The sequence below is a fragment of the Equus przewalskii genome, chromosome 1 (assembly GCF_037783145.1).
Source record: "Equus przewalskii isolate Varuska chromosome 1, EquPr2, whole genome shotgun sequence".
NCBI classification, from domain to species: domain Eukaryota; kingdom Metazoa; phylum Chordata; class Mammalia; order Perissodactyla; family Equidae; genus Equus; species Equus przewalskii.
In genome coordinates this window covers 39,440,965-39,468,348 of record NC_091831.1, presented here as the reverse complement: position 1 = coordinate 39,468,348, position 27,384 = coordinate 39,440,965, and the positions used below count along the sequence as shown (strand labels likewise).

At 42.2% G+C, this 27,384-nt stretch overlaps 2 protein-coding genes and 1 long non-coding RNA gene across 6 annotated transcripts in view; 2 read left to right on the top strand and 1 right to left on the bottom strand.

Moving 5' to 3' along the window:
• The window catches only part of STAMBPL1 (STAM binding protein like 1), a 66,367-nt gene extending 51,084 nt beyond the window's left edge, over positions 1-15,283 (top strand). For 3 of the 4 annotated variants that reach the window (XM_070610741.1, XM_070610693.1, XM_070610702.1), the window contains one exon: positions 14,937-15,098. In XM_070610741.1, the coding sequence (XP_070466842.1) occupies positions 14,937-14,954 (18 nt within the window). In that variant the 3' untranslated portion in view covers positions 14,955-15,098. Of the gene's footprint in view, positions 1-14,936 lie in introns of all 4 variants that reach the window. The other variant, XM_070610686.1, reaches the window with a different exon arrangement.
• On the bottom strand, positions 7,754-24,456 carry ACTA2 (actin alpha 2, smooth muscle). Its single transcript, XM_008530928.2, has 9 exons — positions 24,193-24,456; positions 20,311-20,465; positions 18,804-18,932; positions 15,975-16,085; positions 13,938-14,022; positions 13,398-13,559; positions 11,732-11,923; positions 10,339-10,520; positions 7,754-8,043 (listed from the first exon to the last, which is right to left on the bottom strand). The coding sequence occupies exons 2-9, from the start codon at positions 20,437-20,439 to the stop codon at positions 7,900-7,902; spliced, it is 1,134 nt and encodes a 377-aa protein (XP_008529150.1). The 5' UTR covers positions 20,440-20,465; positions 24,193-24,456; the 3' UTR covers positions 7,754-7,899.
• On the top strand, positions 22,053-23,875 carry LOC139081985 (uncharacterized). The gene is made up of 2 exons (XR_011537574.1): positions 22,053-22,248; positions 22,613-23,875. It is a non-coding gene; the product is annotated as an uncharacterized lncRNA (long non-coding RNA).
• Positions 24,457-27,384: the final 2,928 nt, after the last annotated feature.

Below are 27,384 nucleotides of genomic sequence, written 5' to 3'. Positions count from 1 at the left end.
GCCCCATTTGCCACTTCCTTTCTCCTAAGGCAAAGATAGTTCTTCATTTCTTTTCAGATTGGTGTTTCTGTAGAAAATGAACCAATTAAGACTGAGCTTCCTGTTCTTTAATGCTAGTCAGTTTGTACTCAGTGCCTGGCACCTCGTAGTACATCTCATGGGCTGAATTGTCTTCCCCCAAAATTCATATGTTAAAGTTCTAACCTCCAGTACCTCAGAATGTGACTGTATTTGGAGATAGAACTTTAAAGAGTTAATCAAGTTAAAATGAGACCATTAGAGTGGGCTCTAACCCAACTGATATCTTTATAAGAAGAAGAGGTTAGGACACAGACATAGAGGGAAGCCCTGAGAAGACACAGGGAGAAGATGGCCATCTACAAGGAAAGAAATCTCAGAAGAACCCAAACCTCCTGACACCTTGATCTCTGACTTGCAGCCTCCACAACTGTGAGAAAATAAATTTCTGTTGTTTAAGCCACCCAATCTGCAGTGTTTTGTTGGGCAACTCTAGAAGACTAATACAATTCTCAATTAATATTTATTAAAGTTGTTGTTTGTTTTTTCTCTTACAGACTGAATAAAAATCAAGTTCTTTGTTGTCACGCGTAATCATTCTCTTTTCCACAGACCTTGTCAATTATAGTAGAGTAAACCAGGATGTCTGTGGATTATTCTCAGCTTCTGAAATTGTTCCTGGTTTCTTTTGAGTAGAATCTTGCTTGTGGAAAAATTGGCTTTTTTTCTTTGTTTGATATATAATGTCACTTAAGGCTACATCCTAGAATTGTTTCAGTATTTTTCCCCCCCAATTCATTCAATGCTGCAGCCACGTGGGTTGTTCCGGGGACTGTATTATTACAACAATTTGGCCTTAGATTGAGGTTTATGTTGCGAAACCAGCTACAGTGGGCCCAAATGTGGAAAGCAGATGTTTCTTTTCTGGCATATCTTGCATAATTATCTAACAAGAGAATGTCTCTGTGAAGAGGATGCTTGAGAAATGTCATGTTTTTGGCAAGGATCAAGGAAGAAAAGTAAACTTTCAGCTCCTCGTTCTTCTTAGAAGAATTTTACTTGTTATTGTGAAGACAACAAGTATGCAAAGAACTCTTCTCTGTTCCTTTAAGAAACTTGTTTCCTTTTCTAGTGTCTTGGCTCTTCATGAGGCAAAAATATTCCTTGGGGACAGCTGACAAAAACTTTATTTAGTAGCTCTTAGAGATTCATCATACTGGGGTTAAAGAAGACTTTTTAAAAAAAATTTTCAAAAGGCGTGTCTTAGTCAGTTTGGGCTGCTATGACAAAAATACCATAAACTGGATGGCTTAAACAAGAAACATTTATTTCTTACAGTTCTGGAGGCTGGAAGCCCGAGACCAGGGTACCAGCATGGTTGGGTTTGGGGCGAGAACTCTCTTCCTGGTTTGCAGACAGCTGCCTTCTTGCTGTGTCTTCACGCGGTGGAGAGAGAGATCATCTCTAGTGTCTCTCGTTCTAAGGGCACCAATCTTGTCATCAGGGCCCCTCTCTCATGACCTAATCATCTCCCAAAGCCTCACCTCCAAATACCATCACATTGGGGATTAGGCTGCAACATAGAAATCTTGGGGGAGACACAAATATTCAATGCATAGGAAAGCGAGTGCCCCCAAGCTAACTTTTTTGTGCATTTGCAGTGCTGTGTGGAAGCTCTGTTGTACATCTCCTGAGATCCCATAGGTACCATATTAAAAAGTACCACTCAAGTGAGAATGTGAATAACTGTTATTAGATTCCCTCTGACCTGGTGTTAAAATGCCTTCAAATAGATTTAAGGAATTACTCATTAAGAGGATAGTTTTCAAAAAGAATTGCCAATTGATTAAGTCACACTCGGTATTAGATTCCAACTTATGGAAGAACAAACTTCTTGAAAAGAAAGGGTTGGTTTTTTTTTAAATTAAAGAAATATATTTTTATCTTTATACTGTTTTATAATTATGCTTTTAATTTTATAATGCTTTTATGATTAAAGGAATTTAATAAAATCCATGTTCATGGATATGTTTGAATAATCAATGAAGAGCTAGAGAAATGGAAAAGATGAAGAAAATCCAAGAAAAAGAACATTGTTTAGAAAGGAAACTAGTTACACTCTTCAGATCTGTCACTGTGGCTTCCCAGAATTCAGGGTGGGGTTGAGGGAGGCAGAGGATGAGGGAGAGAGAACGGAAAACCAGAGAAGGACTCTGGGGGAGGGAGGGTCGAGGGAGAGTATTGTGGACTGGCTTTATTTGTTTGTTTGAAGTAAATGCCTTGGGCATTATCTAGACCAAAAGACATTCTGAAACCAAATGGAGATAATTCGTTTTGTTATTGTTGTTTTACCTCCATCAAGGAGGATCACCTAAACATCTGCATCAGTAAAGAAGAGTTGACTGTGAAACATTAAAACTGTTGACTCAAATTAGTCACTTTCGGGTGAGTCCCTGATGAACTGACGGAGTGAGTGGTGAATCTGTATTCTTAAGTCTGAAGAGGACGTTGAAACTTCCTCTCTGCAGTTTTTCCAGGAGAGAAAGCGTTTATAGGTTGTTCAAAACATAAGGTCCATTATCTTTCGTCCTAAAATAAAGGCTGAAGAACAAGGAAAGCAAAATGAACAGTTCGAAGACATTTGCTCTATTCCTGACTTTGGGCAAAGTTTCCGTAACTACAGAAATGAGGGGTGTGAATTAACTGATTTAGCAGGTTCCTTGCAGGGATAAACTGTGTACTTATCGAAGTTTTTTCCAGAGCACTATATTATTTTTAATTGTTTAATTTATTATTTATTATATTTTTATTTTTTTTGCTGAGGAAGAGTCGCCCTGAGCTAACGTCTGTGCCAGTCTTCCTCTACTTTTTATGTGGGTTACCACCACAGCATGGCTGACAAGTGGTGCAGGTCTGTGCCCAGCATCCAAACCACAAACCTGGGCTGCTGAAGCGGAGTGCACCAAGCTTAACCACCATGCCACGGGTCTAGCCCCTAATTTTACTTTTAAAGAATAATTTATTGAGGTGAAATTTACATAACATAAAATTAACCATTTTAAAGTGAACAATTTGGTGACATTTAGTACATTCACAATGTTGTGCAACTACCATTTCTATCTAGTTCCAAAACATTCCCCTTACTCCAAAGTGAAAACCTTTACCCATTAAGCCATTTTTCCTCATCCCCCTCCCCTGGCAACCATCAATCTGCATTCTGTCTCTATAGTTTATCTATTCTGGATATTTCATAGAATTATAAAATATGTAAATGTTTGTGTGTGGCTTCTTTCACTTATTAGAACATTTTTTAAAAGTTTGTCCACATTGTACCATGTATGAGTATGCCATTCCTTTTCATGGCTGACTAATATTTCATTATATATATTTACCACAATTTGTTCATCCATTCATCCCATGCTAGACATGTGGGCTGTTTTCACCTTTTGGTTATTGTGAATAGTGTTGCTAGGAACATGCATGTACATGTACTTGTTTGAGTATCTGTTTTCAATTCTTTTGGATATATATTTAGCAGTGGAATTGCAGGGTCACATGGTAATTCTGTGTTTAACTTTTTGAGGAACTGTCAAACTGTTTTCCACAGCAGCTGAACCATTTGACCTTCCCACCAGCAATGTGCAAGGGTTCCGATTCCTCCACATCCTTGCCAACACTTATTATTTTTCATTATTATAGCCATCCTAGTCTGTGTGAAGTGGTATCTCATTATGGTTTTGACAGCAATATGTTATTAAGTTAATTCTTTAAAAGTCAACTTTTAATAATAAAATCAGAGTGGACAGTGAAGACGCCTGAGGGTTCTAGAACCCACGCCCATCAATCTCTTATTGTTGTGGGACACCAGTCCCGGGCCTCTGTCAAGTTCATTGGAACCATGTTCAGAAGCAGAATTTTATTTTATCAAGGGGGTCAACTCTTTTGACTGGGTAGGATTAGAAATACAGGAGCGAGAACAACCAATGAGAGCCACCAGCAATAGCACTCAAAATATTACTTTTGCTTTCATTCAACTCAATGGTTTATGCATTCTTAAGGGAGAATGGTGCATCAGAACATCTATCTGAAATCACAAACTTTTTTTTTAAGAAGTAGTAGCAGTTACAAATTTGAAGGATACGATTCACCTGCTTAATATACTTTTGCCTAAGTAGATGATGCCATTTTGGCCATTTCTTAAGGAGTTTCGGGTTGTAGTATATGCAGAGATCTAAAGAGGGGAGGAAATAATTAATCCAATGAAAGGACAGAGAAATAAAGTCCAAAACTAAATGTGGAGAGAAAGAAAACAAAAGACATGATCTAAGAAGAATATGAATAGAAGATGTTTTGATTTGGTGTGTCTACAATGCCACATATTTTTCTCCAAGGATAGGAATCTGCTTAAGGACACTTGAGCTCTAGGCCTCTGGAAAACTGTCATTGACGACACCATGTCAGAGCTGTTTCATCAGTGGTTTCCTTTGAAGATAATATTTGCTTCAAAACCAATCAGGCAAATTGTAATCATTTACATTCCTTTCACTTTTAAGGGGCATGAAGTTACTACAAGAAGAACATTCTAGAATAGCTCTAGCCATCAGGAATAAATTAGAGTGAGAGGTGGTAGCTTTGGGGTGTTCATTTCCCAGATGCATTTCTAAAAAGGGGATAAAGAATTTAATTAGCCTTCAAGAAGAAATGCTCAGGAATGGCAAATGAATCAGATATCAAATTTCTCATGGAAAATAGCCTTAATTGCTTGTAATTTGGTGTCTGATTTCAAGACAGATGTTTCACAGAGAGAATGTTATGAACTCTACTTTGGAAAATGGTCAAGTCATAGCCACACTTCTAAAGTCTGTGTGTGGCCCAGTTCTTTGGGATTCTCTTTTCTGCATGTGCAGGGCACTCTCCCATCGCTGGGCCTCTGCCTGGAGCACATTCCCTGTACACTTCCTCTTCTCCAGCCTCACTGTCCCTTTTCATTTTTTCCCTAGTTAACTCATTTTTTGAGCCTCTGCTTAAGCACTACCTCCTCAGAGAGGCCTCCTCTGAGCTATAAGAGCCCGTACCTCATATATTTCCACTTTTGTAGTCCTCACAAGGCACCGTGGCTCCTTGTTTACTTCCATCTTCCATGCTAGACTGTAAATTCTATTCGGGCAAGCTTGTTCTCTTTTTATCAGTAAGTGCCCTTCAAACGTTACCTGAATTGACTTGGCTCTCCCAGGAATAAACCTTGCTTAAACATCTGGTTTCATATTTCTGATGTGGAAGAACCACGTCCCTGGCTGTCCCATTCCCTTCTCTTTTTTCGGTCATATCTTCTTGAATAAGCTTAGTTGCAGCGATGGCTTCTGGTCAGACCGTGAGTGCATTGGCCCAGACAGCCTCCTCTCTCCCTGGAATTGCGAATTCTTCTGCAGGCTGTTCTGTGTTGGAAATCCTACTAAAGAGACAGAAGCTCAGCCTGACTGCACAAATGATGCCACACTGACAACAGAGAATTGTTTGTTTGTTTAAAAAGTAGATAATGCTTCCTCCTCTCTCACATCTGCTCACAGCAAAGCCTGCATGGTGTGGATTAATGTTATTAGAAACCCATGTTGTCTTCAGGGCTTGCATAAGCCGATCGTGGGAAAATTGGTGTCATGGAAGAAGAGTATTAGAGTTCGGTTTGCTGTTAGGGGAAAGAAGAGGATTCAGGAGGCAGCAAGACCCGGATGTTGCTGGTTTTATCTCCTCTGGAGATTCACGTGAGGCTCATCAATGAGACAGCCGCTTGTCCAACCCTTCAAGTCCCTGGGCACCTTGCGGAATCAAGGGGAGGAGTTAATGATCTATGACTGGAAGAAGGTGCTTAGGTGCTGCAGCTGGATGCTCACAAGGAAGCAACATTCCGTGGGTAGTTCTGGTTTTTCTGATTTTTGCCTCTGGCCATGCGTGTTTCGAATTCTTTGAGACTATTTCAAGCACCTATTCCTGTACCAGAGAGATTGCGCCCTCTGGTGGTAAAAGCGAAGTACAACAGACTTGTTTTAATTTTAAACTCAATACTGATAATGGGGAATGGTTGGCGATTTTTGCCTAAATTATGAAAGTGATCTGTTTGCAAATATCTATACACTAATCCTTAAGTTTAAGTCTAGAATGTCCTTGCCTGGCAAGCATAAATTTGCAACTGGAAAATGTCCCTCAATCATAGCATGTGACAGGGATTTTCAAATTTTGATGTGCAAAAGAATCACCAGAGAAATTTGATTAAAACTCAAATTCTCAGCCTCAGCTCCAGAAGTTCTAGTTCAGCAGGCTTTGTATACTGCCCAGGAATACTCCCATTTAAAACGAGCCCCCAGTGAGGGTGACCTGTGTGGCCTGTTCTTTGGGAAATGCTGGTCTGATGGCTAGGAGTATGGACTTGGAACCAAGTTCAAGTTCCCCCTCTGCCAGTCGTATGGCATTGGGTATATTCCTTAACCACTCATTGCCTCAGCTCGTCCATCTGTAAAAAGGCAATAAGAATACTGACTCCATTGGGTAGGATAAGATGAGATCCTAATATAAACAGCGTGGTACAGGATCTGGTCATGACAGGCACCCAGCACATGCCAACTCTTATTATTGGTAGTGTTAATCTTAATTAGCTGCAAGTTGCAGGGCCAGAAAAGACCAGAGGAAGCTTAGATTTTCTGGACCAAACAGGCATTAAATCCTGGGCCACAAGTTCTCCGCAGTGAGATGCAGCCATGGATAGAGACCCCTGTCTCCCCAGGATGGCCAGTAACTGCGGACCTCACTCAGAGCTTTACATACAGGAGGACAAGCAGCACCCAGCCAGGGGGCTGCTAAGGATGCTAAACAGCCTGGGCAGAAAAGTGCTTTGAGACTAAGGCCCTTAAAGGCAGGGAAAGTGTTTTTATACATCTTCGTACCTCCCAGGCCAGATGGGTAAAGGAGAAGGTGGAGTTGACAGCTCCCCTACATAATGGTATTAAGAGAACAACTGCTGTTTCTTCATCTATAGAATGGGCATGATAATACTACTTTCCCCACATTGTGCTGAAGAACAAATGAGAGAGGATATGTTTAAAACCTTCAGTACGATAGTCGACACCACTGGTCCTTGGAAAGTATTGTTATCTTTCCCATCCCTTCAGGTGTGAATTTATCTGTAGGATCCTTTTGAAAGATAGATATTGATCAGAAGGGAAACAGATGATCCAGATGTGTAATGAGATTTTAGAGCAGTGTTTCTTAATGATTTTTAAAACTCTGTGTTTCCCCCGATTAACTTAAAAGTCATATCTTCTTTTAATATACATTTATTAAGTTTAATATGTTTATGTATAAAAAGTCATATATGTGTGTATGTATAATAAATGTGTGTGTGTGTATGTGTGTGTGTACAGGCTACCAGTATTGAGGTTGTGAGAGCAAAGTAAAACAATGACTGGCATGTTATGAAGTCCTAGGCCAGTGTGGATTATTCCTATCGATACACTTTAATCCATGTTTATATTTATCTCCTGTGTATCTTCAAATTCTTCCCACTTACAGCATTTAGCTGAGCTTCCCGCGTTAATGTGATTCCAGCCCCACCTGGGAAACATGCACATCCTTGTGTGGCCCGTCCTCGGCTGCACCACTAGAGGGAGCCACTCTGTAACGGGTGAGGTCAACCTAACAGAAATGCGTGATCAGCCGGGTGCTGATCAGAGGCCAAGGCTATAGGTTACCGGTGACATAGTTCAGATTTATTAAAAAACACATGGGTAACGAGTCAGAGCTTTGGCTAGCAATGGTTTGGAAAAGAACTGAAGGCATTATTCCACAAAACATTCACAGTTGCGTGCTAGAGACAGAGAGCGGGGAAGTGTTTTAGAAGCATTTGCGGTGGACAATGGAGGGCCCGGCTTCGTCGTACTCCTGTTTGCTGATCCACATCTGCTGGAAGGTGGACAGAGAGGCCAGGATGGAGCCGCCAATCCAGACAGAGTATTTGCGCTCGGGTGGGGCAATGATCTGTGGGTCAGGATGAGAAAGAAGGGCCTTTAGTGCACTAGGACAGGGCCTGGGCGTTCTGCCATGGTCCAGACTTGGTGACCTGGTTGAAGTCTCATGGACAGCAGGGTCAGTCTTGGCTGTTAGATGCCTACCCCTACCTGTACCCCTAACCTTACCCGTACCCCTACCCCTATCCCTGACCCTACTCCTACCCCTAACCCTATCCCTCACCCTACTCCTACCCCTAGCCCAAGAGGGTGTGAATAGCTTGTGGATTTGGAGATTCTTCACTGAGCATATTTGTTTTTCTGGCTTCCTTTACGCCACCTATTCCAAAGCATGTGTAACACCTCTCCTGCGTTCAGTCTACTATGGGGCAAACTGAAAGTTGGCCCCAAATCCTGCATGGCCTCCACTTAAGAGCCCCCAAAATAACTACAGCTGAGCAATTCCAAATTCCACTCCAGACTTGGATATTGTGTAGAAATGAATATGAACACTTCAGCTCACAGACAAGGTGTTTCTGAAACCACGGTGAAAGGGTTTAATTTCTATTTACTCCCCAAGCTCTGGTTGCACATTTATCTTTAATACAAGTAGCTGACACTTACTGAACACTTACAGTGTACCAGACACTGTGCTGAGCATTTTACATGTATTGTCTCATTTAACTCCCATACCTACTTTGAAGAGTAAATATTAAATTACTGCCGTGTTTCATACAAGGAAACAGAGACTGAGAGATTTAGGTAGCTGGCCTTGGTCACACTGCTTGCGTACATGTCAGACCCACTATTCAAACCAGGATCTCTTCCAGGTGTTTTTTGTTTGTTTGTTTCATTTGTTTTGTTTTAGAGGTAACCTTTTTATTTGGGGATAATTTTAGATTTACAGAAAAGTTGTAAAGATCGTGCAGAGAGTTCCTGTAGACCCCTCATCCAGTTTGAATTTCCCCTAATGTCATCATCTTACTGTCCCAGGTTTTTAATGGTTTCCTCTCATCACACTGGAACCAAAGTTCCGCATTCATTTCTAATCAAGAGTCTAGTTTGGAGCACTAGAAACTACCCAACTTTAGCTAGAGCCTCTCTTTGTAATATGCCCCCCACCTAGGTTGGCTTTGTAGGGGAGTCCAGCAGCTGGTTTCATCTCTCTCCCTGCAGTGTGGGGGGAAGCAGGGGGAAGAGCCAACCAGAGGGGCATCCAAGAAACAGAGGTCCTCAGAACCGGTCTCTCTCCTCTCACCTGCAGACTGTGAGAGTCTATGCTGCAGAGAGCGAGCGTGCTTCAGGCTTGCGCTCTTTTATGTTGCATACCGCTTCCAAAAAAGAAAAGGGAGTGCAAATAGCAGAGAACTTGTTTGAACTCTTCTCCTGTGTGTGATCTGCACCCAGATTGCCCCTTTTCTGGCTCCCTGTGACATGGGTCAGAGGGTGCCTGCATGGCCTTCTGATGTCAGAGAGTGATAATAGCCTTTGAGAAGTCACCAGCCACATGTAAGTTGCCGCCAAAGAGTGATTTCCATTTAATCTCTGAGTTCCCTGGATTGGGACTCAAAACTCACACAATAGAGGAGTCTTGGGTGGTTTAGGGACTGAGCTTGGTCGTCCTGGAGTCATTCTGTGCTTTTGAGCACTTGTGTCAAAAGGTGTGCCACACAGAGAGATGAAGATAACATTCTAATTCCTGGCTACTGAGACATGGTCACGTTTAGTAGTGGAAGAAGAGTCTATTCTATTGAATCTACAGGGTTTAAACCTCTTCAGAAGTATACCTGACTTGTCTGATTTTTTTTAACGTCCTATACTATATATAATGTTCTATACTATGCTATCTATACTAGACATTCTATTTTTGTGATGAGGAAAAATAACAAAATGTATATTTTAAAAAGGTATGATGAAGGTTAATTGGATTTATTGAGTGGATCATTTCGCACTATATGCAAATATTGGATCATTGTGTTGTACATCTGAAACTAATATGTCAATTATATCTCAATTAAAAAATAAAAAGATATGTGCACATGGGGAGCTCTGTTGACCTTGACTGCAGCTGCTGAAAATAGCTGATAGACAGGGATATGTGTAGATTAAATCTTTTACAAAAATAATTCAGCTTCTCTTATGAACTGGATTGACTTATATCCTATAAGGTATGGAACTGTGGACTGGTGCCCACCGCCTAGCCCTAGAACCCGTGAGCAGATATGACTAAGATGTGGCCTCTGAAGGAAGAGTCCTTCACGTCACATCTGGTGGTAAGGTTGGCACTGCCAGCAGCCTAGCCACGGGGTCTGTCACCGAAACATACCTTGATCTTCATGGTGCTGGGCGCAAGGGCCGTGATCTCCTTCTGCATGCGGTCAGCAATGCCGGGGTACATGGTGGTGCCCCCGGAGAGGACGTTGTTAGCATAGAGATCCTTCCTGATGTCAATATCGCACTTCATGATGCTGTTGTAGGTGGTTTCATGGATGCCAGCAGATTCCATCCCTGGAAAAGAGATACGGGCCATGGTCCTTGGGCAGTGGGTAAAACCCAGGTTAGACACAGAAGACCTGCATGAGCAAGTGGAAGATTTTACACTGGACTGAGGCTAGGCGGGCATAGTAATCTAGGAACCTCCCATCTGAAAGACCAAAAGTTCCTTGTAATGCTTGTAAAGGTCCCTGTCCTCCCACCTCTTGTCCAGTGAGGAAGCCCTGCTGCAACATCTCCATGGAGTGGGGGTCTATGACATCACATCACTGATTTTTAATAGACTCACTACTGTGTGTATGGTCCAAAAAAGGGGTAAAGCCTTTGGGCTCCCTGCAGAAGGTCCAAAACTGAGCCAGTGTCGCAGCCATCACTCAGAACTCTCCCAATCTCCCTTCAGCTGCTGCCTTGTTCTCACCCCTCAGAGTGAGATGGTGCTGAATCATCAGAAAAGCGCTTCATCCTATTTGGACAAAGACTCATTTTTCTTCAATCTTGATAAGACTTTTTTTGTCTGAACTTTTTGTTAATTTCCGATATGGATCTTTTGATAAGAACTTCTAGGTGGCCCTTCATCTTTTGCAGTGCTGTGATATAATAATAATAGTAACAATAATAATATCTAATTATTAATTATCAACAATATCTGATAATTATAGAGTGCTCATTTTGGCCAGGCACTGGCCCAAGTGCTCCACACATATCTCTGGTAATTCTCAGAGCCACCCTATGACACAGGTACTCTTACAGTCCTCATTTTACAGGTGAGGACAGTGAAAACCCAGGCTCACCCCTCCCAGAGCCTACCCTCTGTGAACAACTGTGCTAACCTCTCTCCCAAGATCAATGCTAATGTAGGAACAGGCTCTTCCATTTCTCTCTCCCCATACCATTCCCAAACTCTCAGCATTCAGCACAACCTTCGCATCCATCCAGTGGCTCCACTGTGTCCTAAGCACAGACGATATCTGATCTTTCACCATGCACCACGTGCCAAGAATGCTTTTGGCTTGGCTACAACATAGTGTTTTCTCAGAAGGAAAACTCTTTTCTTGGCTTCCTTAAGTCTTCTTACTCTTTCCCTTGCCTTGGTTTAGAAATGCATTTGGTCTTGTGGCCCCTGTTGCACATTCCCACATGCAGAAGGGTGCTGGTTGCCAAGGGCTCGTTGGATATGGGAGAATGGGGTGGTGTCCCCTTCCCAGGAATGGGGTGTTGGTGCCTACCGATGAAAGATGGCTGGAACAGGGTCTCTGGGCATCGGAAGCGCTCGTTCCCAATGGTGATCACCTGCCCATCAGGCAGCTCATAGCTCTTCTCCAGGGAGGAGGAGGACGCGGCAGTGGCCATCTCATTTTCAAAGTCCAGAGCTACATAGCACAGTTTCTCCTTGATGTCCCGGACAATCTCACGCTCAGCTGTCAAGATACAAACATTAGGGTTTGCACAAGCAGTAAAAATCCACCTGCCCTACTCCAATCTCTCCCACAATACAAGCTCCTTCAAAAAAGTGTGTAAATTCATTATTCTGTGACCCCAAATCCATGATGGGGATTAAGTTATAGGTCCACTAGGGAACCGCTCTGTTCCTAACAGAGTGCCTCACTCATGGAACACCTTTAGTAAACATTGTCTGGAAAATGCATGACAGGAGTAAAATGAGCTAGCTAAAGAAAGGGACAGAGCAGGAAATCCTTCTGTACATTAATTGTTTTTGCAGAATTAACTAATCACTGTCTTTATCACTGTTTTATAACAGTTTGTTATATTGGTTTTTCAGTTTTTCAGGATGGCTTATGCTGAAGCAGCCCCTTAGGGGTCGCCACAGTTTTCAAAAAGCTCCAGAGATCCATGTTGATTAACCCAGGTAGATTCTAGCTCAAACTCTTGGCACATTTATCACCTTCCAGAAAGAGGCAGGCCCTGGCTCAGGACCAGTCCTAGTCTAGAAGGCTCTTGTGATGCATGGAAGAAGTGGGCAGGCAGATACCTTTCAAATCCTGTACCCTTAAGTTCTAAACTATTAGTTCCATCTGGGCCTCTGGGAATTTTTTGGAAGTGTCTTGGGATTCTTTGTAGGGAGCAGAGGAGGAACAGAATTAATTCAATTCCCTACTCCAAAAGGAGCCTTTAACATCTTCAGGGCTCAAACTTGGAGGCTAGAAAGCCCCAGGCATGTCCAGAAGCCTAAACATTTGACCAATTGGTGAGGTGTGGGTAGGCAGCTAGGGCCACAGACACTGAGGATGTCCCGATGTCTCTAGTGATGTCTGACTCTGCCTCTTGTGGATGGAGACTGGGAGGCATCAGTTTGGAGTCTGAAGACACAGGTATCACTGCCTGCTGGGATGGTATCAGTAACAGCTAACATTTACTGGATGCTTACTTTTTGCTTATTCCATGTGCATTATCTCATTTAATACTCACAACAATCATCTGAGAAAGGAACTATGATTACCCTCATTCTCCAGATGAAGAGACTATGCCTTAACGAGGTTAGATAACTTGTCCAAGGCCACACGGCTATCACGTGGCAGAATTGGGACCCAAGCCCTGTCTAGATGTCTCCAAATACTGCCCATCACCATGCCATTCTATCTTCAGTCTCTGCACTCTCTCTTGTGAGTGGAGAGGATTAAAAAAGTTTCAAATAATACAACTGTGACTAGCTCAGAATACCAGACAGTTATAATGTTCTCAAGGAAACATTATAAGCATTTTGCAATTTCACATAGCAAAAAAGCTATGCTTCGCTCTGGGCAATACAGTCAGGCCTTGCCATCTGCAAGGCTCCCTCCCATAGTTTCCTTGGATAGTCGCTATGGTCCTGTAAATTACTGTGAAGAACACACTGTCCCTAAACCCCCTTCCCTTTATTTCCATGGGCCTCACCGGTAGTCACAAAGGAGTAGCCACGCTCAGTTAGGATCTTCATGAGGTAGTCAGTGAGATCTCGGCCAGCCAGGTCCAGACGCATGATGGCGTGGGGCAGGGCATAGCCTTCATAGATGGGCACGTTGTGGGTGACACCATCTCCAGAGTCCAGCACAATGCCTGGAGGACAGTTGGGCATGACAAAACTTATCCATGGCAGCCAGCCTGTTGTCACTTGCTGGTGTAGTAGAAGGGGAATTTCTAAGCCTCCTACTTGAAAGGGAGGAAGGAAGGCATTTGATAGGCTAGGGGAGGTGGGCCAGGGTTTGGGAAAGATGAAAAAAGGAAAGAACAGGAAGAGAGGAGGAACGGAAAAACCCTTGCTGGAAATACGAACTTAAGAGCTTGTTTTTAAAGATGAGAAGACCTTTTAGGGCTGGGAATAGCCCTGTCAATTCTAACTAACCCCCGTGCATCACGACCCACATGTTTATAAACATCAACTCCCGTAACTGATGGTGTATTCAGGAGAGTTTCCCTTTCTTCCCACACACCTACCAGTTGTACGTCCAGAGGCGTAGAGGGACAGCACCGCCTGAATAGCCACATACATGGCCGGGACGTTGAAAGTCTCAAACATAATCTGCAAAGCAATCCAAAGAGCTAAGTTAGTGATCTGCCAGTTTTACCAAGAATGTTCAAGAGAGCTTGCCTTGTGGATGAACGCGAATGGGCTCGCCTGGTTCTGTGCAGAGGAGACTAAGGCAAAGTAGATCCAGGACAGACAGCCCTGGCCACTGGAAGAGGAGAATGAAGGTGTGAGCGAAGAGACCAACGTACCGGTGACCTGACAGCATGGGGAAAGGAAAGGGCAGTGTGCACACGTGACTGGCCAGGCATAAGGGGGTCTAGCTTCTGGCTCTTGCCCTGGCTCTGACTTGAATGTGGCCTGGGGAAATTCACCAAACGACTAGCTGACTAATGCGGGCTTCATTCCAGGGCTCTCAACTGTACACGGAGGAGGAGTTTGGACTAGATGAGCTCTGGGGCTCTTCCAGTGTGAACAGTGTAGGATTTACTAACAATATCAGAGCCAAAAGAAAAAGAAAAGGCAACACCCACGTTTTGACTTCTCTGCTATAAAGAGAGAGACCTTTTAAACCTGAAGCTTTGATTGATTGTGATTCACCCAATTCTGTGATTTGCCTGAGGTTCCACGTAATCTTTTCTGCTTTTTTATTTAGTTGCTGGGTCAATGCCAGCCCTAGAATGTGAGGCCACCCTGGGGTGCAGTGGAAGGGGCCCTGATTCCCGGAAGACAAGAACTGCCTGCTGGTAACAGGACCACGTATGAATGCCAGTGCACCAGCTCAGGCAGTCCAGAGATAAGACTAGAACCAGAACCCCTCCAGGTGACTCAGGAGAAGTTTGTGCACACTGAGATGCCCACAGGCTTCCATTTCTCCATCTGCAGAACCCTTCCTGGTCTATTCACCAGAATGCCCCACATCATTTGCTAGAGAGTCATAATTCCCAACTATTTTTCTACCTTCACAGTATTCACAAGAACAATAAGGCACATCTGAAACAGCATCTCTTGCTGCATGGAGTGATTCCCAGGCACACGGATGTTCCCCTGTGGAGAATAACAGCTAGTGTGTTGGTGTAAGCACCGAGAGCTCTTCTGAGGAAAAGGCGCTGCAGTATGTATATTTATCCTTTTCCAAGGCCAAAACATCCTGGGTCGATTCCAGGCTCTGCCACTTCTAGCCGTGTGACCTTGGGACAACACCTAATGTATTTGAGCCTCCATTTCTTCATTTATATAATCAGGATAATAATAGCTTCTGCTTCACATTGTTAAGATTTAAAGAGACAATACATGTAAAATACTTAGCCCAGGATTTAACCAGAGCAAGCATGAAATTGACATTAGATATTTTTATTTGACAGCTCATCCAAACTGGAAACCTTGTCTGGCAGGTAGAATGGATGGTCTCCTGCTATAGGTCTTTGAGCTTCAGACAAGTCACAGTAATGACAAGGATAACTATGATTCGTTGAATATTTATTACACCAGACATCATGATATACATTTAACATTTTGTCTCATTAATCTTCACGTCAATCCTTTGAAAAATAACAGTACTAGTATTACTCCCGATGTGTAGACAAAGAAACTGAGGCTCTGAGAAATTAAGTGGATTTCAGGTCACATGGCTGAGAAGTGACAGATCCAGTTTTCAAACCTAGATCTGTCTGACTCCAGAACCCAAATTCCCCACTGTGTTACCTGCGTTTTGAAATGACTTCTCCTTAGAAGTTTTTAACCTAAACATATGTCACCTTTTCAACTAAATCTTTTAAATTTCCTATTGCTCTTGGAGCCAAGGGGCAGTTCCCGCAGGAAGGATGTGAATCCCATCAAGATATTCCTTTGGAATCCTTTGTCCTTTGGAATCCCCAAGTTTCTGGAAAGTTGTCAGTCTGTGAGTCTACTGCTAGGGTGGGCCTTCTCTCTGCTGTCCTTCATAGCCGCTTTCAAACAGGACTTTTCCAAACCCAAAAGTGCTGGGTCCTGGAATGGGTATTTACCTGGGTCATTTTCTCCCTGTTGGCCTTGGGGTTCAGGGGTGCCTCGGTGAGCAGGGTTGGATGCTCTTCAGGGGCAACACGAAGCTCATTGTAGAAAGAGTGGTGCCAGATCTATCGGGGAACCAAGGAGAAAAACGATGTGATGACGGGAGGGCACTGCAGACCCCAGAAAGGGACCAGAATGAGCTAAATAAAACCAGGACCACATAAAGTGTTACAAGTACTCATGATGTGTTCACATTTTTACAGATGCTGAGATTGAAGCTCAAGTGAATAATTTACCCAAGGGTTCACATCTGGTAAGTGACTGAGGAAAAACCCAAACCCAGATCTATGAGGCAGGATGGTATGTATAGTGGTTAAAGGCACAGCCTCTGGGAGTCAAACCTGGTTTCAAATCCCAGCTCAACCACTTCTTGGTTGTGTGAGCTTAGGCAAATTTTAACCCTTCTCAGCTCCAGTCTCACCATCAGTAATATGAAAATAGCTAGTACATCTTTGTGAGAATTAAATGAGGTAACCCTAGAGTTACTATCCAGCTCAATGCCTGGCCTGAGTGAATGTTATTATTATTCACTGTATCTTCTTTACCCCTTACTTCCATTTTAGTTAGTATTCATGGGGAAATGATTTCGTTTAGCAGGTAAAGGACAAATGAATGATACGTGAATGGATGAATGAAGCGGACCTGAAAACCTAGTTGCCATTTTTAATACTTTTAGGGAACTCTCCCTCTGCAGGGTATGCTAAGAGGACAGGTCTCCCTGCCTCTTGCCTCCATCCCTTCAGTCCTCCTCCTTGCTCTCCAAGGCTGGGATAAGCCTGCCTCCACTGGTACCCTCTAGACCTTCCATTCATGGGCAGACACTTGGCCTTCAGGTGTTTCAAAAAAGCCAGCGCCTATTTATAGCATATTGTGTGAATGTACTTTGGACATAAGTGTGTTTGCTTCATGGTTGAGCGTCCTCTTTCATCCCTGGATGCCAAAAAGAACAATCGATTATAAAAAGCGCTAATTAATTGATTATTTTTAAAAGCAAGAAAATTCTCCACTAGCACCAGGAATATTAGATTCATCCAGAATTAAAACAAAACAAGTACTGCTGGTGAAAGTTTATAAATGAATAAAAGCAAGATGGACTTTAAAGACTCTTTATCTTGTTCCAGTTTCTTTGGTTTTGAATTTGTGGTTTCTAGAAAGGAAATGAGACTCCTGAAAGTTCTCCTTTGATGGAGTAAAAGCAGCAGAGTGCTCAAGAGATTCTGCCAGTCATATTATAGACTGCGGTTACTCTGAAACATCATTAGAAAAACAGCCAATTTCTCTCTCTCTCTCTCTCTCTTCTCTATCTCTCCAGAAGACACTTGGAATTTAAATTTTAGAAATGATGAAATGCTTTATTCGTTCCAAGGATCTTTCTCCAGGCACATACATTCCAAGGTGCTGCCAGCTCCATGGAGAAACTCTTAAAGAGCGTTTTCTCACTGCTATTAATATCGTCTCCTTGAGACCGGCCGGGTGGCGCAGCAGTTAAGTTCGCAGGTTCCACTTCTTGCCGGCCCGGGGTTCGTGGGTTCGGATCCCGGGTGGGGACATGGCACCGCTTGGCAAAAGCCATGCTGTGGTAGGCATCCCACGTATAAAATAGAGGAAGATGGGCATAGATGTTAGCTCAGGGCCAGTCTATAAAATAGAGGAAGATGGGCATAGATGTTAGCTCAGGGCCAGTCTTCCTCAGCAAAAAGAGGAAGATTGGCAGTAGTTAGCTCAGGGCTAATCTTCCTCAAAAAAAAAAAGATAAAAAAAAACTTCTCCTCAATGCAAACTGCAGTCTTACCAAATCCAGAATCTTAAACTAAGCAAACCCAATGAAATGCAATTTTTTTAGAGAAGCAGATGTTTCATCATTACTGATAAATTCCAATTCCAGCAAAACTATATTCTTTTAAACTGGTAATATTGCTCATGTGTGTGCATGTGTGTAGGGAGCTGATAGATAATTAAAAGTCCAGATGTTGTTCCAGTACATTTTGCTGCATTTTTAAAAATTTATGCCATTTTTCTCATTAGCCCTTCTGCTTTTTGTCTGATCATTTGTGTTTCTGTGATGCCAACATCCTAGGATTTAACTCTTCTCATTAGTTCTTTGACATGAGTCTGGGAGATAAAGACTTCACTTAAGGCAACACAGAGACATCCTTCTTTAAAACATTTATTCTAAAACTTTTGTCAGTTGCTTGTGCTTCAGTATGTTGAGGGACATTCCAGAATGTACCAAATCCACAATGTCACAGCCCCTTTTGCTATAGCGAAACTAGGGTTTTTTTTGTTTTTGTTTTTGTTGACATTCTGGATAGGTTAACGAAAAGCTTTCAAGAATGGGTGAGATAAAGGAACACCCAGCCCTTCAAGTCTTCAGCCATATGGCACTGAGAGGGACAACCATGCAGCCTCTGATGAGAACAAAAGGGGGGATTATTCTCCTGGTTGTGGCTCATACAATGTTTGTCCTGGTGGGGGGGTGGTGGGTAATCCAATTGACTGAGCCATAGTATATTCATTCCAACCACTGGCAAAAGACTACTGTTCTCAACTCCAGAACTGTCTCCCTCTAATTGGTTTATAAACCTTATTAGGCAAGGGATTTGTTTTTTTAAGGAAAGGTTTCAGGATTTCTTTTTCAGTTAGTGATAGTCTAGAATAAACATTAGCTAGGCAAAGTAAAATTGAGCAATGTGAGCCAGTTATTTTCCCCAGCAGGAGCTAGATGTTTTGAACCAGCGGCCACAGGACATATGCATCTCAACCTTCAGGGAACCTTCGGGTACCTTTTCCATGTCATCCCAGTTGGTGATGATGCCATGTTCTATCGGGTACTTCAAGGTCAGGATTCCTCTTTTGCTTTGTGCTTCATCACCCACATAGCTGTCTTTTTGTCCCATTCCCACCATCACCCCCTGAAAAGGTTCAAGACATAATGAGTCAGTCTTTCCCAGAATTCGTGAATTCATTCAATCCTATCATAAAGGGTTAAGTCACTGAGCTGGGAAGTTCCTCTTTCGGTACCAGCAACAATGTGCTGAGTCACTATGCTCTTAAACAACACCCCTCAGGCCTGAATGAGTCTACAAGTAGCCCAGAACCCTGTGGGTAAGGCAACTTTACACTGTGTGTTTATCTTCTGTCTTCCTTGATGAGCTCTGTTAGGGCAGAGATTGAGTTTGTCTTGTTCCCCACTATAACAAATTGCCTGGCACATATTTGGCACTCGGTAATTATTTGTTGAATGGATGTATGAAGTTTGACTTATTAGTTAAATGGCATTTTGCCTCTTATAAATCCTTTAACCTGCACTTTTAAAGTTGTCAGCTACGCAAGAGTATGTTGTTTTCTAACTATTATAAGCAAATGCATTATATTTACAAATGACCCCTCAGTGCTTGATTTCTAATGGATAAATCAATACCAGTCAACATTAAAACATCTGCCCAAACTAGTCAGATGTATTTTTTTTAATTATTAAGATGAAGCTTAAAAAAATAAAATAAGGAGAATTCTCATTCCTGGGTTTTGTATTGCACCGGGGTGACAATTTTAGAATTGCAAAACAGTCGTGGCTACTAATAGATCCATAAGATAGTGGCTTGTGCAAACTATTTCTATTGCATACAGTTCAACAAGGAGACAGAGTAAGTTCACTGGAGGAAGCTTGTAGTATTTGTTCTTGGGAATATATGCCAAATTGAGAGCCATAAACATCAATCACATAGGCTCAATGCGCGAAATACATTTCTGATGTGATGGAGAATTTCTGAGATGAAATTCTCAGTTTTTGCTATGTGGCTGCCACCAACATTTTGTTTATATGTAACATTACGTAAAATTACCATGGGGCTTTCCAGATGTATTTCATTGACAGCTAGCATTACATAAAATTACATTTGGTAACAGAGCTGGTTTCATCGAACATTGAGTTCTATGAGAGCGAGTGACCTGGGTTCTTTGTTTAGTTTCTTTCCAAAGAATAGCTATGGTATACAGCAGGTAACTCATAAGTATTTCTGATAATGAGGAGGATTATATTTAGAAAAACAGAACTTAAGAAAAAGGGGCATACTTATATCTGATAGATACCCACCAGATAGTCTGTCTACATCATATATGAAATTGGCACTTCCTTCTAGATATCAATCATCAGAGGTGTATTTTTAGCAAGTTTATATAATTTCTGGGCAGAGAGCAAAAGATAATCTGTGGATACCCATGGACACACAGACATTGAGGGACCTAATCTGTAGCACTATTTCTCTCTGTTCCAATCACAATTTTGCTCACCTGATGTCTGGGACGTCCCACGATAGATGGGAAAACAGCCCTGGGAGCATCGTCCCCAGCAAAGCCAGCCTTACAAAGCCCGGAGCCATTGTCACACACCAGGGCAGTGCTGTCCTCTTCTTCACACATCTTGGCTGGAGCAGCTTCACAGGGTCCTACAGGGAACAGGGAGGAAGCAGCCCCAACTGTAATTCAGTACTCATGGCATTTACCCGACCACTTCCACCTTCCAAGCTGAGTTGGGTCCCTCCTCTATACTCCTAGAACACTCTCCACTAACCTTTATCTAATATAGCATTTATCTCAAAGTACTTGAACTAGACTGTAAGCTTTTTATAAGCCAAAACTCTGACTTTCATGTTCATACAACTGGCTTCTACCACAGTAGCTGGCACGTCACCTGTACCATTAAGGACTTAAAAGATTGACTAAGCAAGTGAGTGAATGAAGAGCTGTAGAGCAAAGATAGGAAGATCAGACTGTGAGACCAGACCTTCACAAGGACAAGTCACTTGTCATATGTTAAAGAAGTTTCTGGAATTTGCCCTCTGTATTGACCCAAAGTCACATTTTTCTAGATATGTTATAACTTTTTAAAATTTTTTCAAAAAGGTAAATTTTGAGGGATGGGCAGCATGTGAAAATTTGGAACTGTTGAAAAGTTTAATATAAAATATTTAAAAGAAAAATCTCTTTTAGATCCTGAGAACTTTTATTTTACCCTTTGAAAAACATTAGAACAGATCAAAACTTTCTAAGAAGGTGCTTTAAATTTAGGGGCTGCTGTTATTTTCCATTAATAAAAATCACTGCCAACTTGAAAGTCCAACAAGCCAGAGTGAGTCCAATAAATTACACATCATGAGGTAGAAAACTTTGCTGCCATCAAGAAAGATAAATAAAAGGATAAGCTAAAGGCATATTCTTATGTAAGAATAATAGGTGAGAGAAAGTAACATTGTGTGATCCCATTAAAAATGTGTTTTTATGCAATGCAAAAAGATTTATCATATTTACCAAGATGTTGATGGGGGTTATTTTGAAGTGGTAGGTGTTGTAGATGTTTTTAATTATCCTACCTGGTTTCTGTATTATTTTCTAAATTTCCTAAGTTGAGCATGTATTCTTTTAGAAATAAAACAATATTTTAAATGTCTCACTCTTAAGTTTGGGTCCAATGACAAAATTTGAAAGGCTGGAGCAAAAGCAACAACTTACAGATTTGGGAAATTGAAGGCCTAGTCAAGAACATTTTGATCCAACACCCTCATTTTTGTAAATGAGAAAACCCAGGGGAAGCGATTTGCTCAAGGTCGCATAGCCTTAGAGGCGGAGTTGAACCAGAAATCAGGTCCCCTTGGCTTTCAATCCAGATTCCCTTCCATTTTTCCAAGCAGGATTAGGTGGAAATAGATATCTGGTAAAGAGAGGGCCACCCATAGTTTTCCGCCTGACTTTAGATCTTAGGATTTCACGTTGAGGAAGATTCTTCTAAGCTGGTGAATTCCTTGTACACCCAGACCTGTTTTTAAAAGGAAACACTTTTAAGGAAATTTGTGGTAAGTAAGAAAAGAATAAAAGCGATTACAGTTGGCGTTCTGCCAGACCGTTCCCATGAAATCAATGCTGCATCTTTCCAGATGCCTAGAACTTCCCTAGCAGTGCCTCCGCAGCATAAGCCTTGCCAAAGAACGTGAACCGCAGCTGAGATGATAGAGTTTAAAATCCATCTACTATTGTAGAGGACATCTACTATTGTCTGCAACTGACAAACAAGGAAATCAAGACTCAAGAAGTTGAAGTGACTTGTCCAAGATCCCGACACTGGGAAAGTCAGGGAACAAAGGTCACAGAGCACAATGACTACAAGCTTGGACTCTTGAGTCAGACTGCCTGGATTTCAGTTTGAATTTCACCACTTAGAAGCTGTGTGACTCAGTAAGTTATTTAACATCTCTAAATCACAGTTTCCTTATTTATTTAAAAAAAGTAATAATATTGGTGCATACCACATAGAGTTCTTATGAGCATTAGGTTTTTTAAAAAGCATTTAAAATAATTTATAGTGGTGTATACGTTATGAGTTCTCAATAAATGCTAGTTTTAAAATTACTATTATTAAAATCATTATGTGATGATTATCATTATCCAGATCTTTTTATTCCTGGTCTTTGCTTCCTTTCCACACTGCCTCCAAGCTTAGTACAGAAACCCTCAACTTGTGGATTCCACTTGTAGAAATGGAAAATGGGACTTATAAATGCTTGTTCTTTTCTTTCCCACCCATCTCTTCCCCTTCCAGACACTGAATTCTGTTTGGCATTCGTGTGATTTGGCTTCCTTCCTAGCAGATTTGAAGCTGGAAGAGAGGTGAAAACTGTAAGGGAAACAAGATAGAAGAAACAGTAAGAGTCTGAGGCATGTGTCAGAGGCGGCCAGCACCGAGAGCAGCAGGCTGTCTGTGGATGCGCCAAGCAGACTGTCCAAACCAAAAGTAAAAGCTGAAAAGAGGATAAAATATTTGGCATTAGAACGTTCTGAAGAGGCGACAGTGTGGTCATCATGAATACACATGTCCTTAATAACCCTTTTGTTGGGGAGGGAGTGTTTGGGTGGAGTGTTTGAATATACTGCAGAAAAAGTAGGCTGACCCTCGGCATCAGCACGCGTGCAGGAAAAAATCTCAAAATTCAGTGAACGTATTTTTATTTGGCAAAGATGTCCACGAGGAATTTTATAATCTTTAAAACGAGCACTGTGATTAGAGAAGAAATCTCTATGCCCTCGGAAAGGAGCTGGCTCTGTGGTTTACAACTCTTACCAAACCTGAATGAGCAGCTCGGTTTGGAGCAGAGCATTTCCTAATTAGGTAAAACACACTCAAATGTCTGCTTTTGGAACTGCACCCGGGTCAAGGGGTTTGCTCCAACCACTCGAGTGCATCTTGTGCCAAAAATGACTAGTTAGTGGGAGGGGAGCGGGGAGAGAACATTGCAGTTCCCAGCTCCTTGGTCTTGAAACACAAACCATATTTAGTCATGAATCACAAATCGAAGGAGAATCTCAGTGTGAAAACTCTAGTCCGAGTTGAAGCTGCCAAGCCCTGATTTACAGCAAAGATCAGCCTAGGGTGGCAGGGCTGTCCACAGTCCCGCCTGCCTCACCAGGCTGAGAGAAACGCAAACCAGACATCCCGTAGGCTGAGACACAAACAGCTGTCAGATGCACACTCTGCTGCCTCCTTCCTATTCACAGAGAAAGATTCAGTTGGTTTCCTGCTGCGCTCTGCTGCAAGCAATCAACCACCGACCGACTGCAATGCACATCCTCAAGTGTAGCTCACAGAAGACACTACCAATTAGAGCCAAGGGAACTCGATGCAAATACACAGATAGCCAGTGTCAAAAACCAGGCAACTCGCCTCTGGTTGCTTCTAAAATCTGCTTCCAGACACCTTCGCTGCACCAAAAGTACAGTCCAATTTAAAACCCCCACATCAAATCAGAACCACAAATACTGAAGTTTTCAGTGCCTAAATATAAATAAATGTATAACTTACTACAAACAGCTAAGCTGCCTCCTTGAACTGCGCTTCAAGATTTGGGCTGTTGGTTCAGTATAAACAGATTTTACGGGTAACAGACATAGATTTCAGCCCATCTTCCTCTCCCCTTCCTCCCCGACACCAAGCTGCATCTTAGCCTTGTTTTTAATATTAAATATTTAGGGCTGATATGTACAATCGTTTTAGTAGTATAATCTTCATTCAAAAATTTCAGAGTCGTGAGCCCAGCCAAATTCCCGTAGACGACGCTGTATTACGCTGAGTAAGATCAGAGCCGCTGGATCTGTAAATCACATCCCTGGGCCTGTGCCACTTACCCTGTCAGTGCTCTGCTGGGCTTCTCCGCTCTGGGTGGTGTTCAGGGAAGCTGAATTCTGAAGGGTTATATAGCCCCTTGGTCTGCTCCCCTCCCACTTGCTTCCCAAACAAGGAACAAAGACTGACTTGAGCCCGTCGTTCAGTCTAACACAACCATATAGGGACCTCAGCACAAAACTCTCTAATCTGGGTGGCCGGAGGCCTGGGTCTCTTCCACTGCATTCCACTGCTCTGCTCATGAAACAGGAGGCAGCTCAGCTGCCTTGGGAGATAAACACCCCAAGCCTTCAGAACAACTGCTGAAATGGCCAAAGATACTAAGCTAGTGTAATGGGGCCGAGGCAGGCATGGTTTGCACATTTCTCAGAAGATGCCAGCCTGCTGTCATGCTGGCATTTCAGGGCATTTCCTAGTGAACCGAGTTCAGAAAGGAGTAGCTTCTGAGGAGTAGGAACTTTTAAAAATTCTCCTGCAAAGATCACCTGCAATGAAGAAAGATATTGTTTCAATTGTCCATAAATATATAGAGGGAATAATGATTCTACCTAGTCATATTGTGTTTATAAATCAAGTTTGTGAGCAGTGTTAATGGAAATAGGAATTGCAGTGGAGACCGGGTTGACAGGTTCATGTTTCACAGAGGAATTTGGAAGTCAGCATTACCATAACCACTTTAATCTTTTGGTACATTAGGTATGTCTACTAATTGGTCACTGAGCAATTTAGCAGCATGATCAGGGACCATCCTTTTATCAGAGTCCATATGGCATTCTGTCACAGAAGCAGTTTGAAAGAGAAAAGGGCGTGTTCAGGGGAAGTCTTTCCCATCCTCCTCTCTCCCCGCTAACTCGTTTGACAGGTGATAGAGAGACAAGGGGACCCAGACATTTCTCAAAGATAGGTAGTGAATGAACACAAACCTGGCCTTAAGCATTCATTTCCAAGTGTCAATGGATAGCTTCAGTGGTTTTACGTTTATTTGCTCCCATTCTCCAAGCCAAGGTTCTAACTAAATTCATGATAGAAATATTTTTGATGGATACTATGAGTATTTCTGGACTGACTTGTGAGAATGAATGAATGGCTTTATTTTACAACTGTGGCCAGCTGTTCACTCATGTTACTGTATCCGATCGGTTTAATTTATGGTGTACACACACATACGCTTAGATTTGTCTTTGAGAAGTTGCGCTATTGATTATTAGAACATTTTAAATAGCTTAATATTAAATGATAGCAGGTTTCTCTATATTTTTCAGGAATTTTGTCAACTGTGTCTAGTTTTTGTCACCCAGAAAATACAACTTTCTGAATGTTCAAATAGGAAGACGATAGAGTACAACATAAAGTTGGGCTTTGGGGATTAATTCAATGGTGCTTATCGCAGGGATCATGTGAAACAAAAAGTCCTTATTTTCCTGATCAGGAGGGCAATTTGAGTAGAGGTGGGATTCCCCCATCTCCCGCTCTGTCTCAAGCAGGGTCTTTCTCATCCTTGGTGACTTTATGAAGTGAATATTCCTTTAAACACCAGAAGAAGAGTTTTGATACTCATCTTTATGACTCATGTCATTTTATTTCTTGAGTATAGTAGTGTGCATCCACAGCTCTGACAGCAATCAATTTTCATGACATAGACAGACATCCAAGGAGATAACTCAAGATTTAGGGGTTTTTTACAAGTTTTTTTTTTTTCTTTCCTTCCTTCCCTCTTTTCTTTCTTCCTTCCTTCCCTCCTCCCCTCCTTCCTTCCTTCCTTCCCTCCTTTCTTTCCTCTTTCCTTCCTTCCTTCTTTCCTTTCTTCCTTCCTCCCTTCCCTCCTTCCTTTCTTCCTTCCTTCCTTGCTTTCTTGGTTTCATCTGTGATACTAACCAGGGAGAAACTGTAACTGAAAACAAATTTCTGAACTAGTGAGTAAAAGGCCTCATTGTCTGGGTGAGATTTATACTCCTGTGCCCCATCCAAGTCTCTTCAGGGAGAGAAGGCAGCACTGGCTGAGTACGTGTGTGTATGAAGAATCTCCAGTTGAGTGGCCGGAAATCTTCCAGGGCTCTCAGCCACGTATCCAAGGAGTTATGGAGCAATTAGAAAAACAATAGTGCCTGATGACTTGGTTGCAGTTCAGGAAAACTATAAAATAAATTCCAAAGTCTAAGCACATATTCAAGAATCATCTCCAGACCTGTCGTTCTGCAAACATCACACACCATCTTGGTAACATTATCCAGTGATGATTTATTGTAAATTCTTTGAGACCCGGGATAATTTTAATCCTCTTTGGGGCCCAGTCCAAAGCTGAGTGAGCAGTGAGTGCTCAATAATTACCTAACAATTTCTTGATTATTCTTCATCCCCAGTGCCTTGCTGAATAAAAATTAAGCCATGTCAATACAAGCAAACATTCATATAATATGAATTTCTGGTATGAAATATGATTTTCTTCTGCTCTTGAAAATTTGGGCTGTAGGAATTGTTTTCTCTAGACTGATCACACTCCTTAGCTATTTTGTTCAGCTCATAAAATTCATTTCATCTGAGAAGACACAGTGAGAGCAAGCCATCCTTTCCACCTCCCTTTCTTGGAATTCTCCAGGTTCTGAAATTCTCAGAACCAAAGGCTGAGTTCTCCCAAGACAGCCTAAGCAGACAAACTCATCAAGGCCATGGTGGCACGATGACCACTCTGACCACGTCTGCAGGGATTTGCCAGGCTCTGTTCTGTTTTCTACTTGAACATAATCAGGATTCTTTATGGCAAATTTGATTTGACGCCTCCCGTGGGGGTGTAAGAGCAGGGATTTGGGAGATATGCTAATACTCAGTAGATGGTGTTTATTTTCATTGTGTTCCCATTTATTTCAAAATCTGAGAAGCTCAAAGGAATGTCCCATAAGAGAAGACCCTTGGCACACTAAATGTGAGAGAAACAACATGCGACATAAGGAAGGGATGCAGTGACAATCCGGCCTCAGACCTTGACTTTATATAAAGGCAAAACATTTTGGAGCAATATGCAGGGATTTTAAGTCAGAGTTCAAGATCTAGATCTACCACTTCCCAGTTCTGTGTCGTCTCCCTGCTTTAGCTTTCTTAGGTGAAAAATGGAGTTAATAGGGCCCAGCTCAGTGGCATAGTGGTTAAGCTTGGCATACTCCACTTAGGCGGCCTGGGTTTGCAAGTTTGGATCCCAG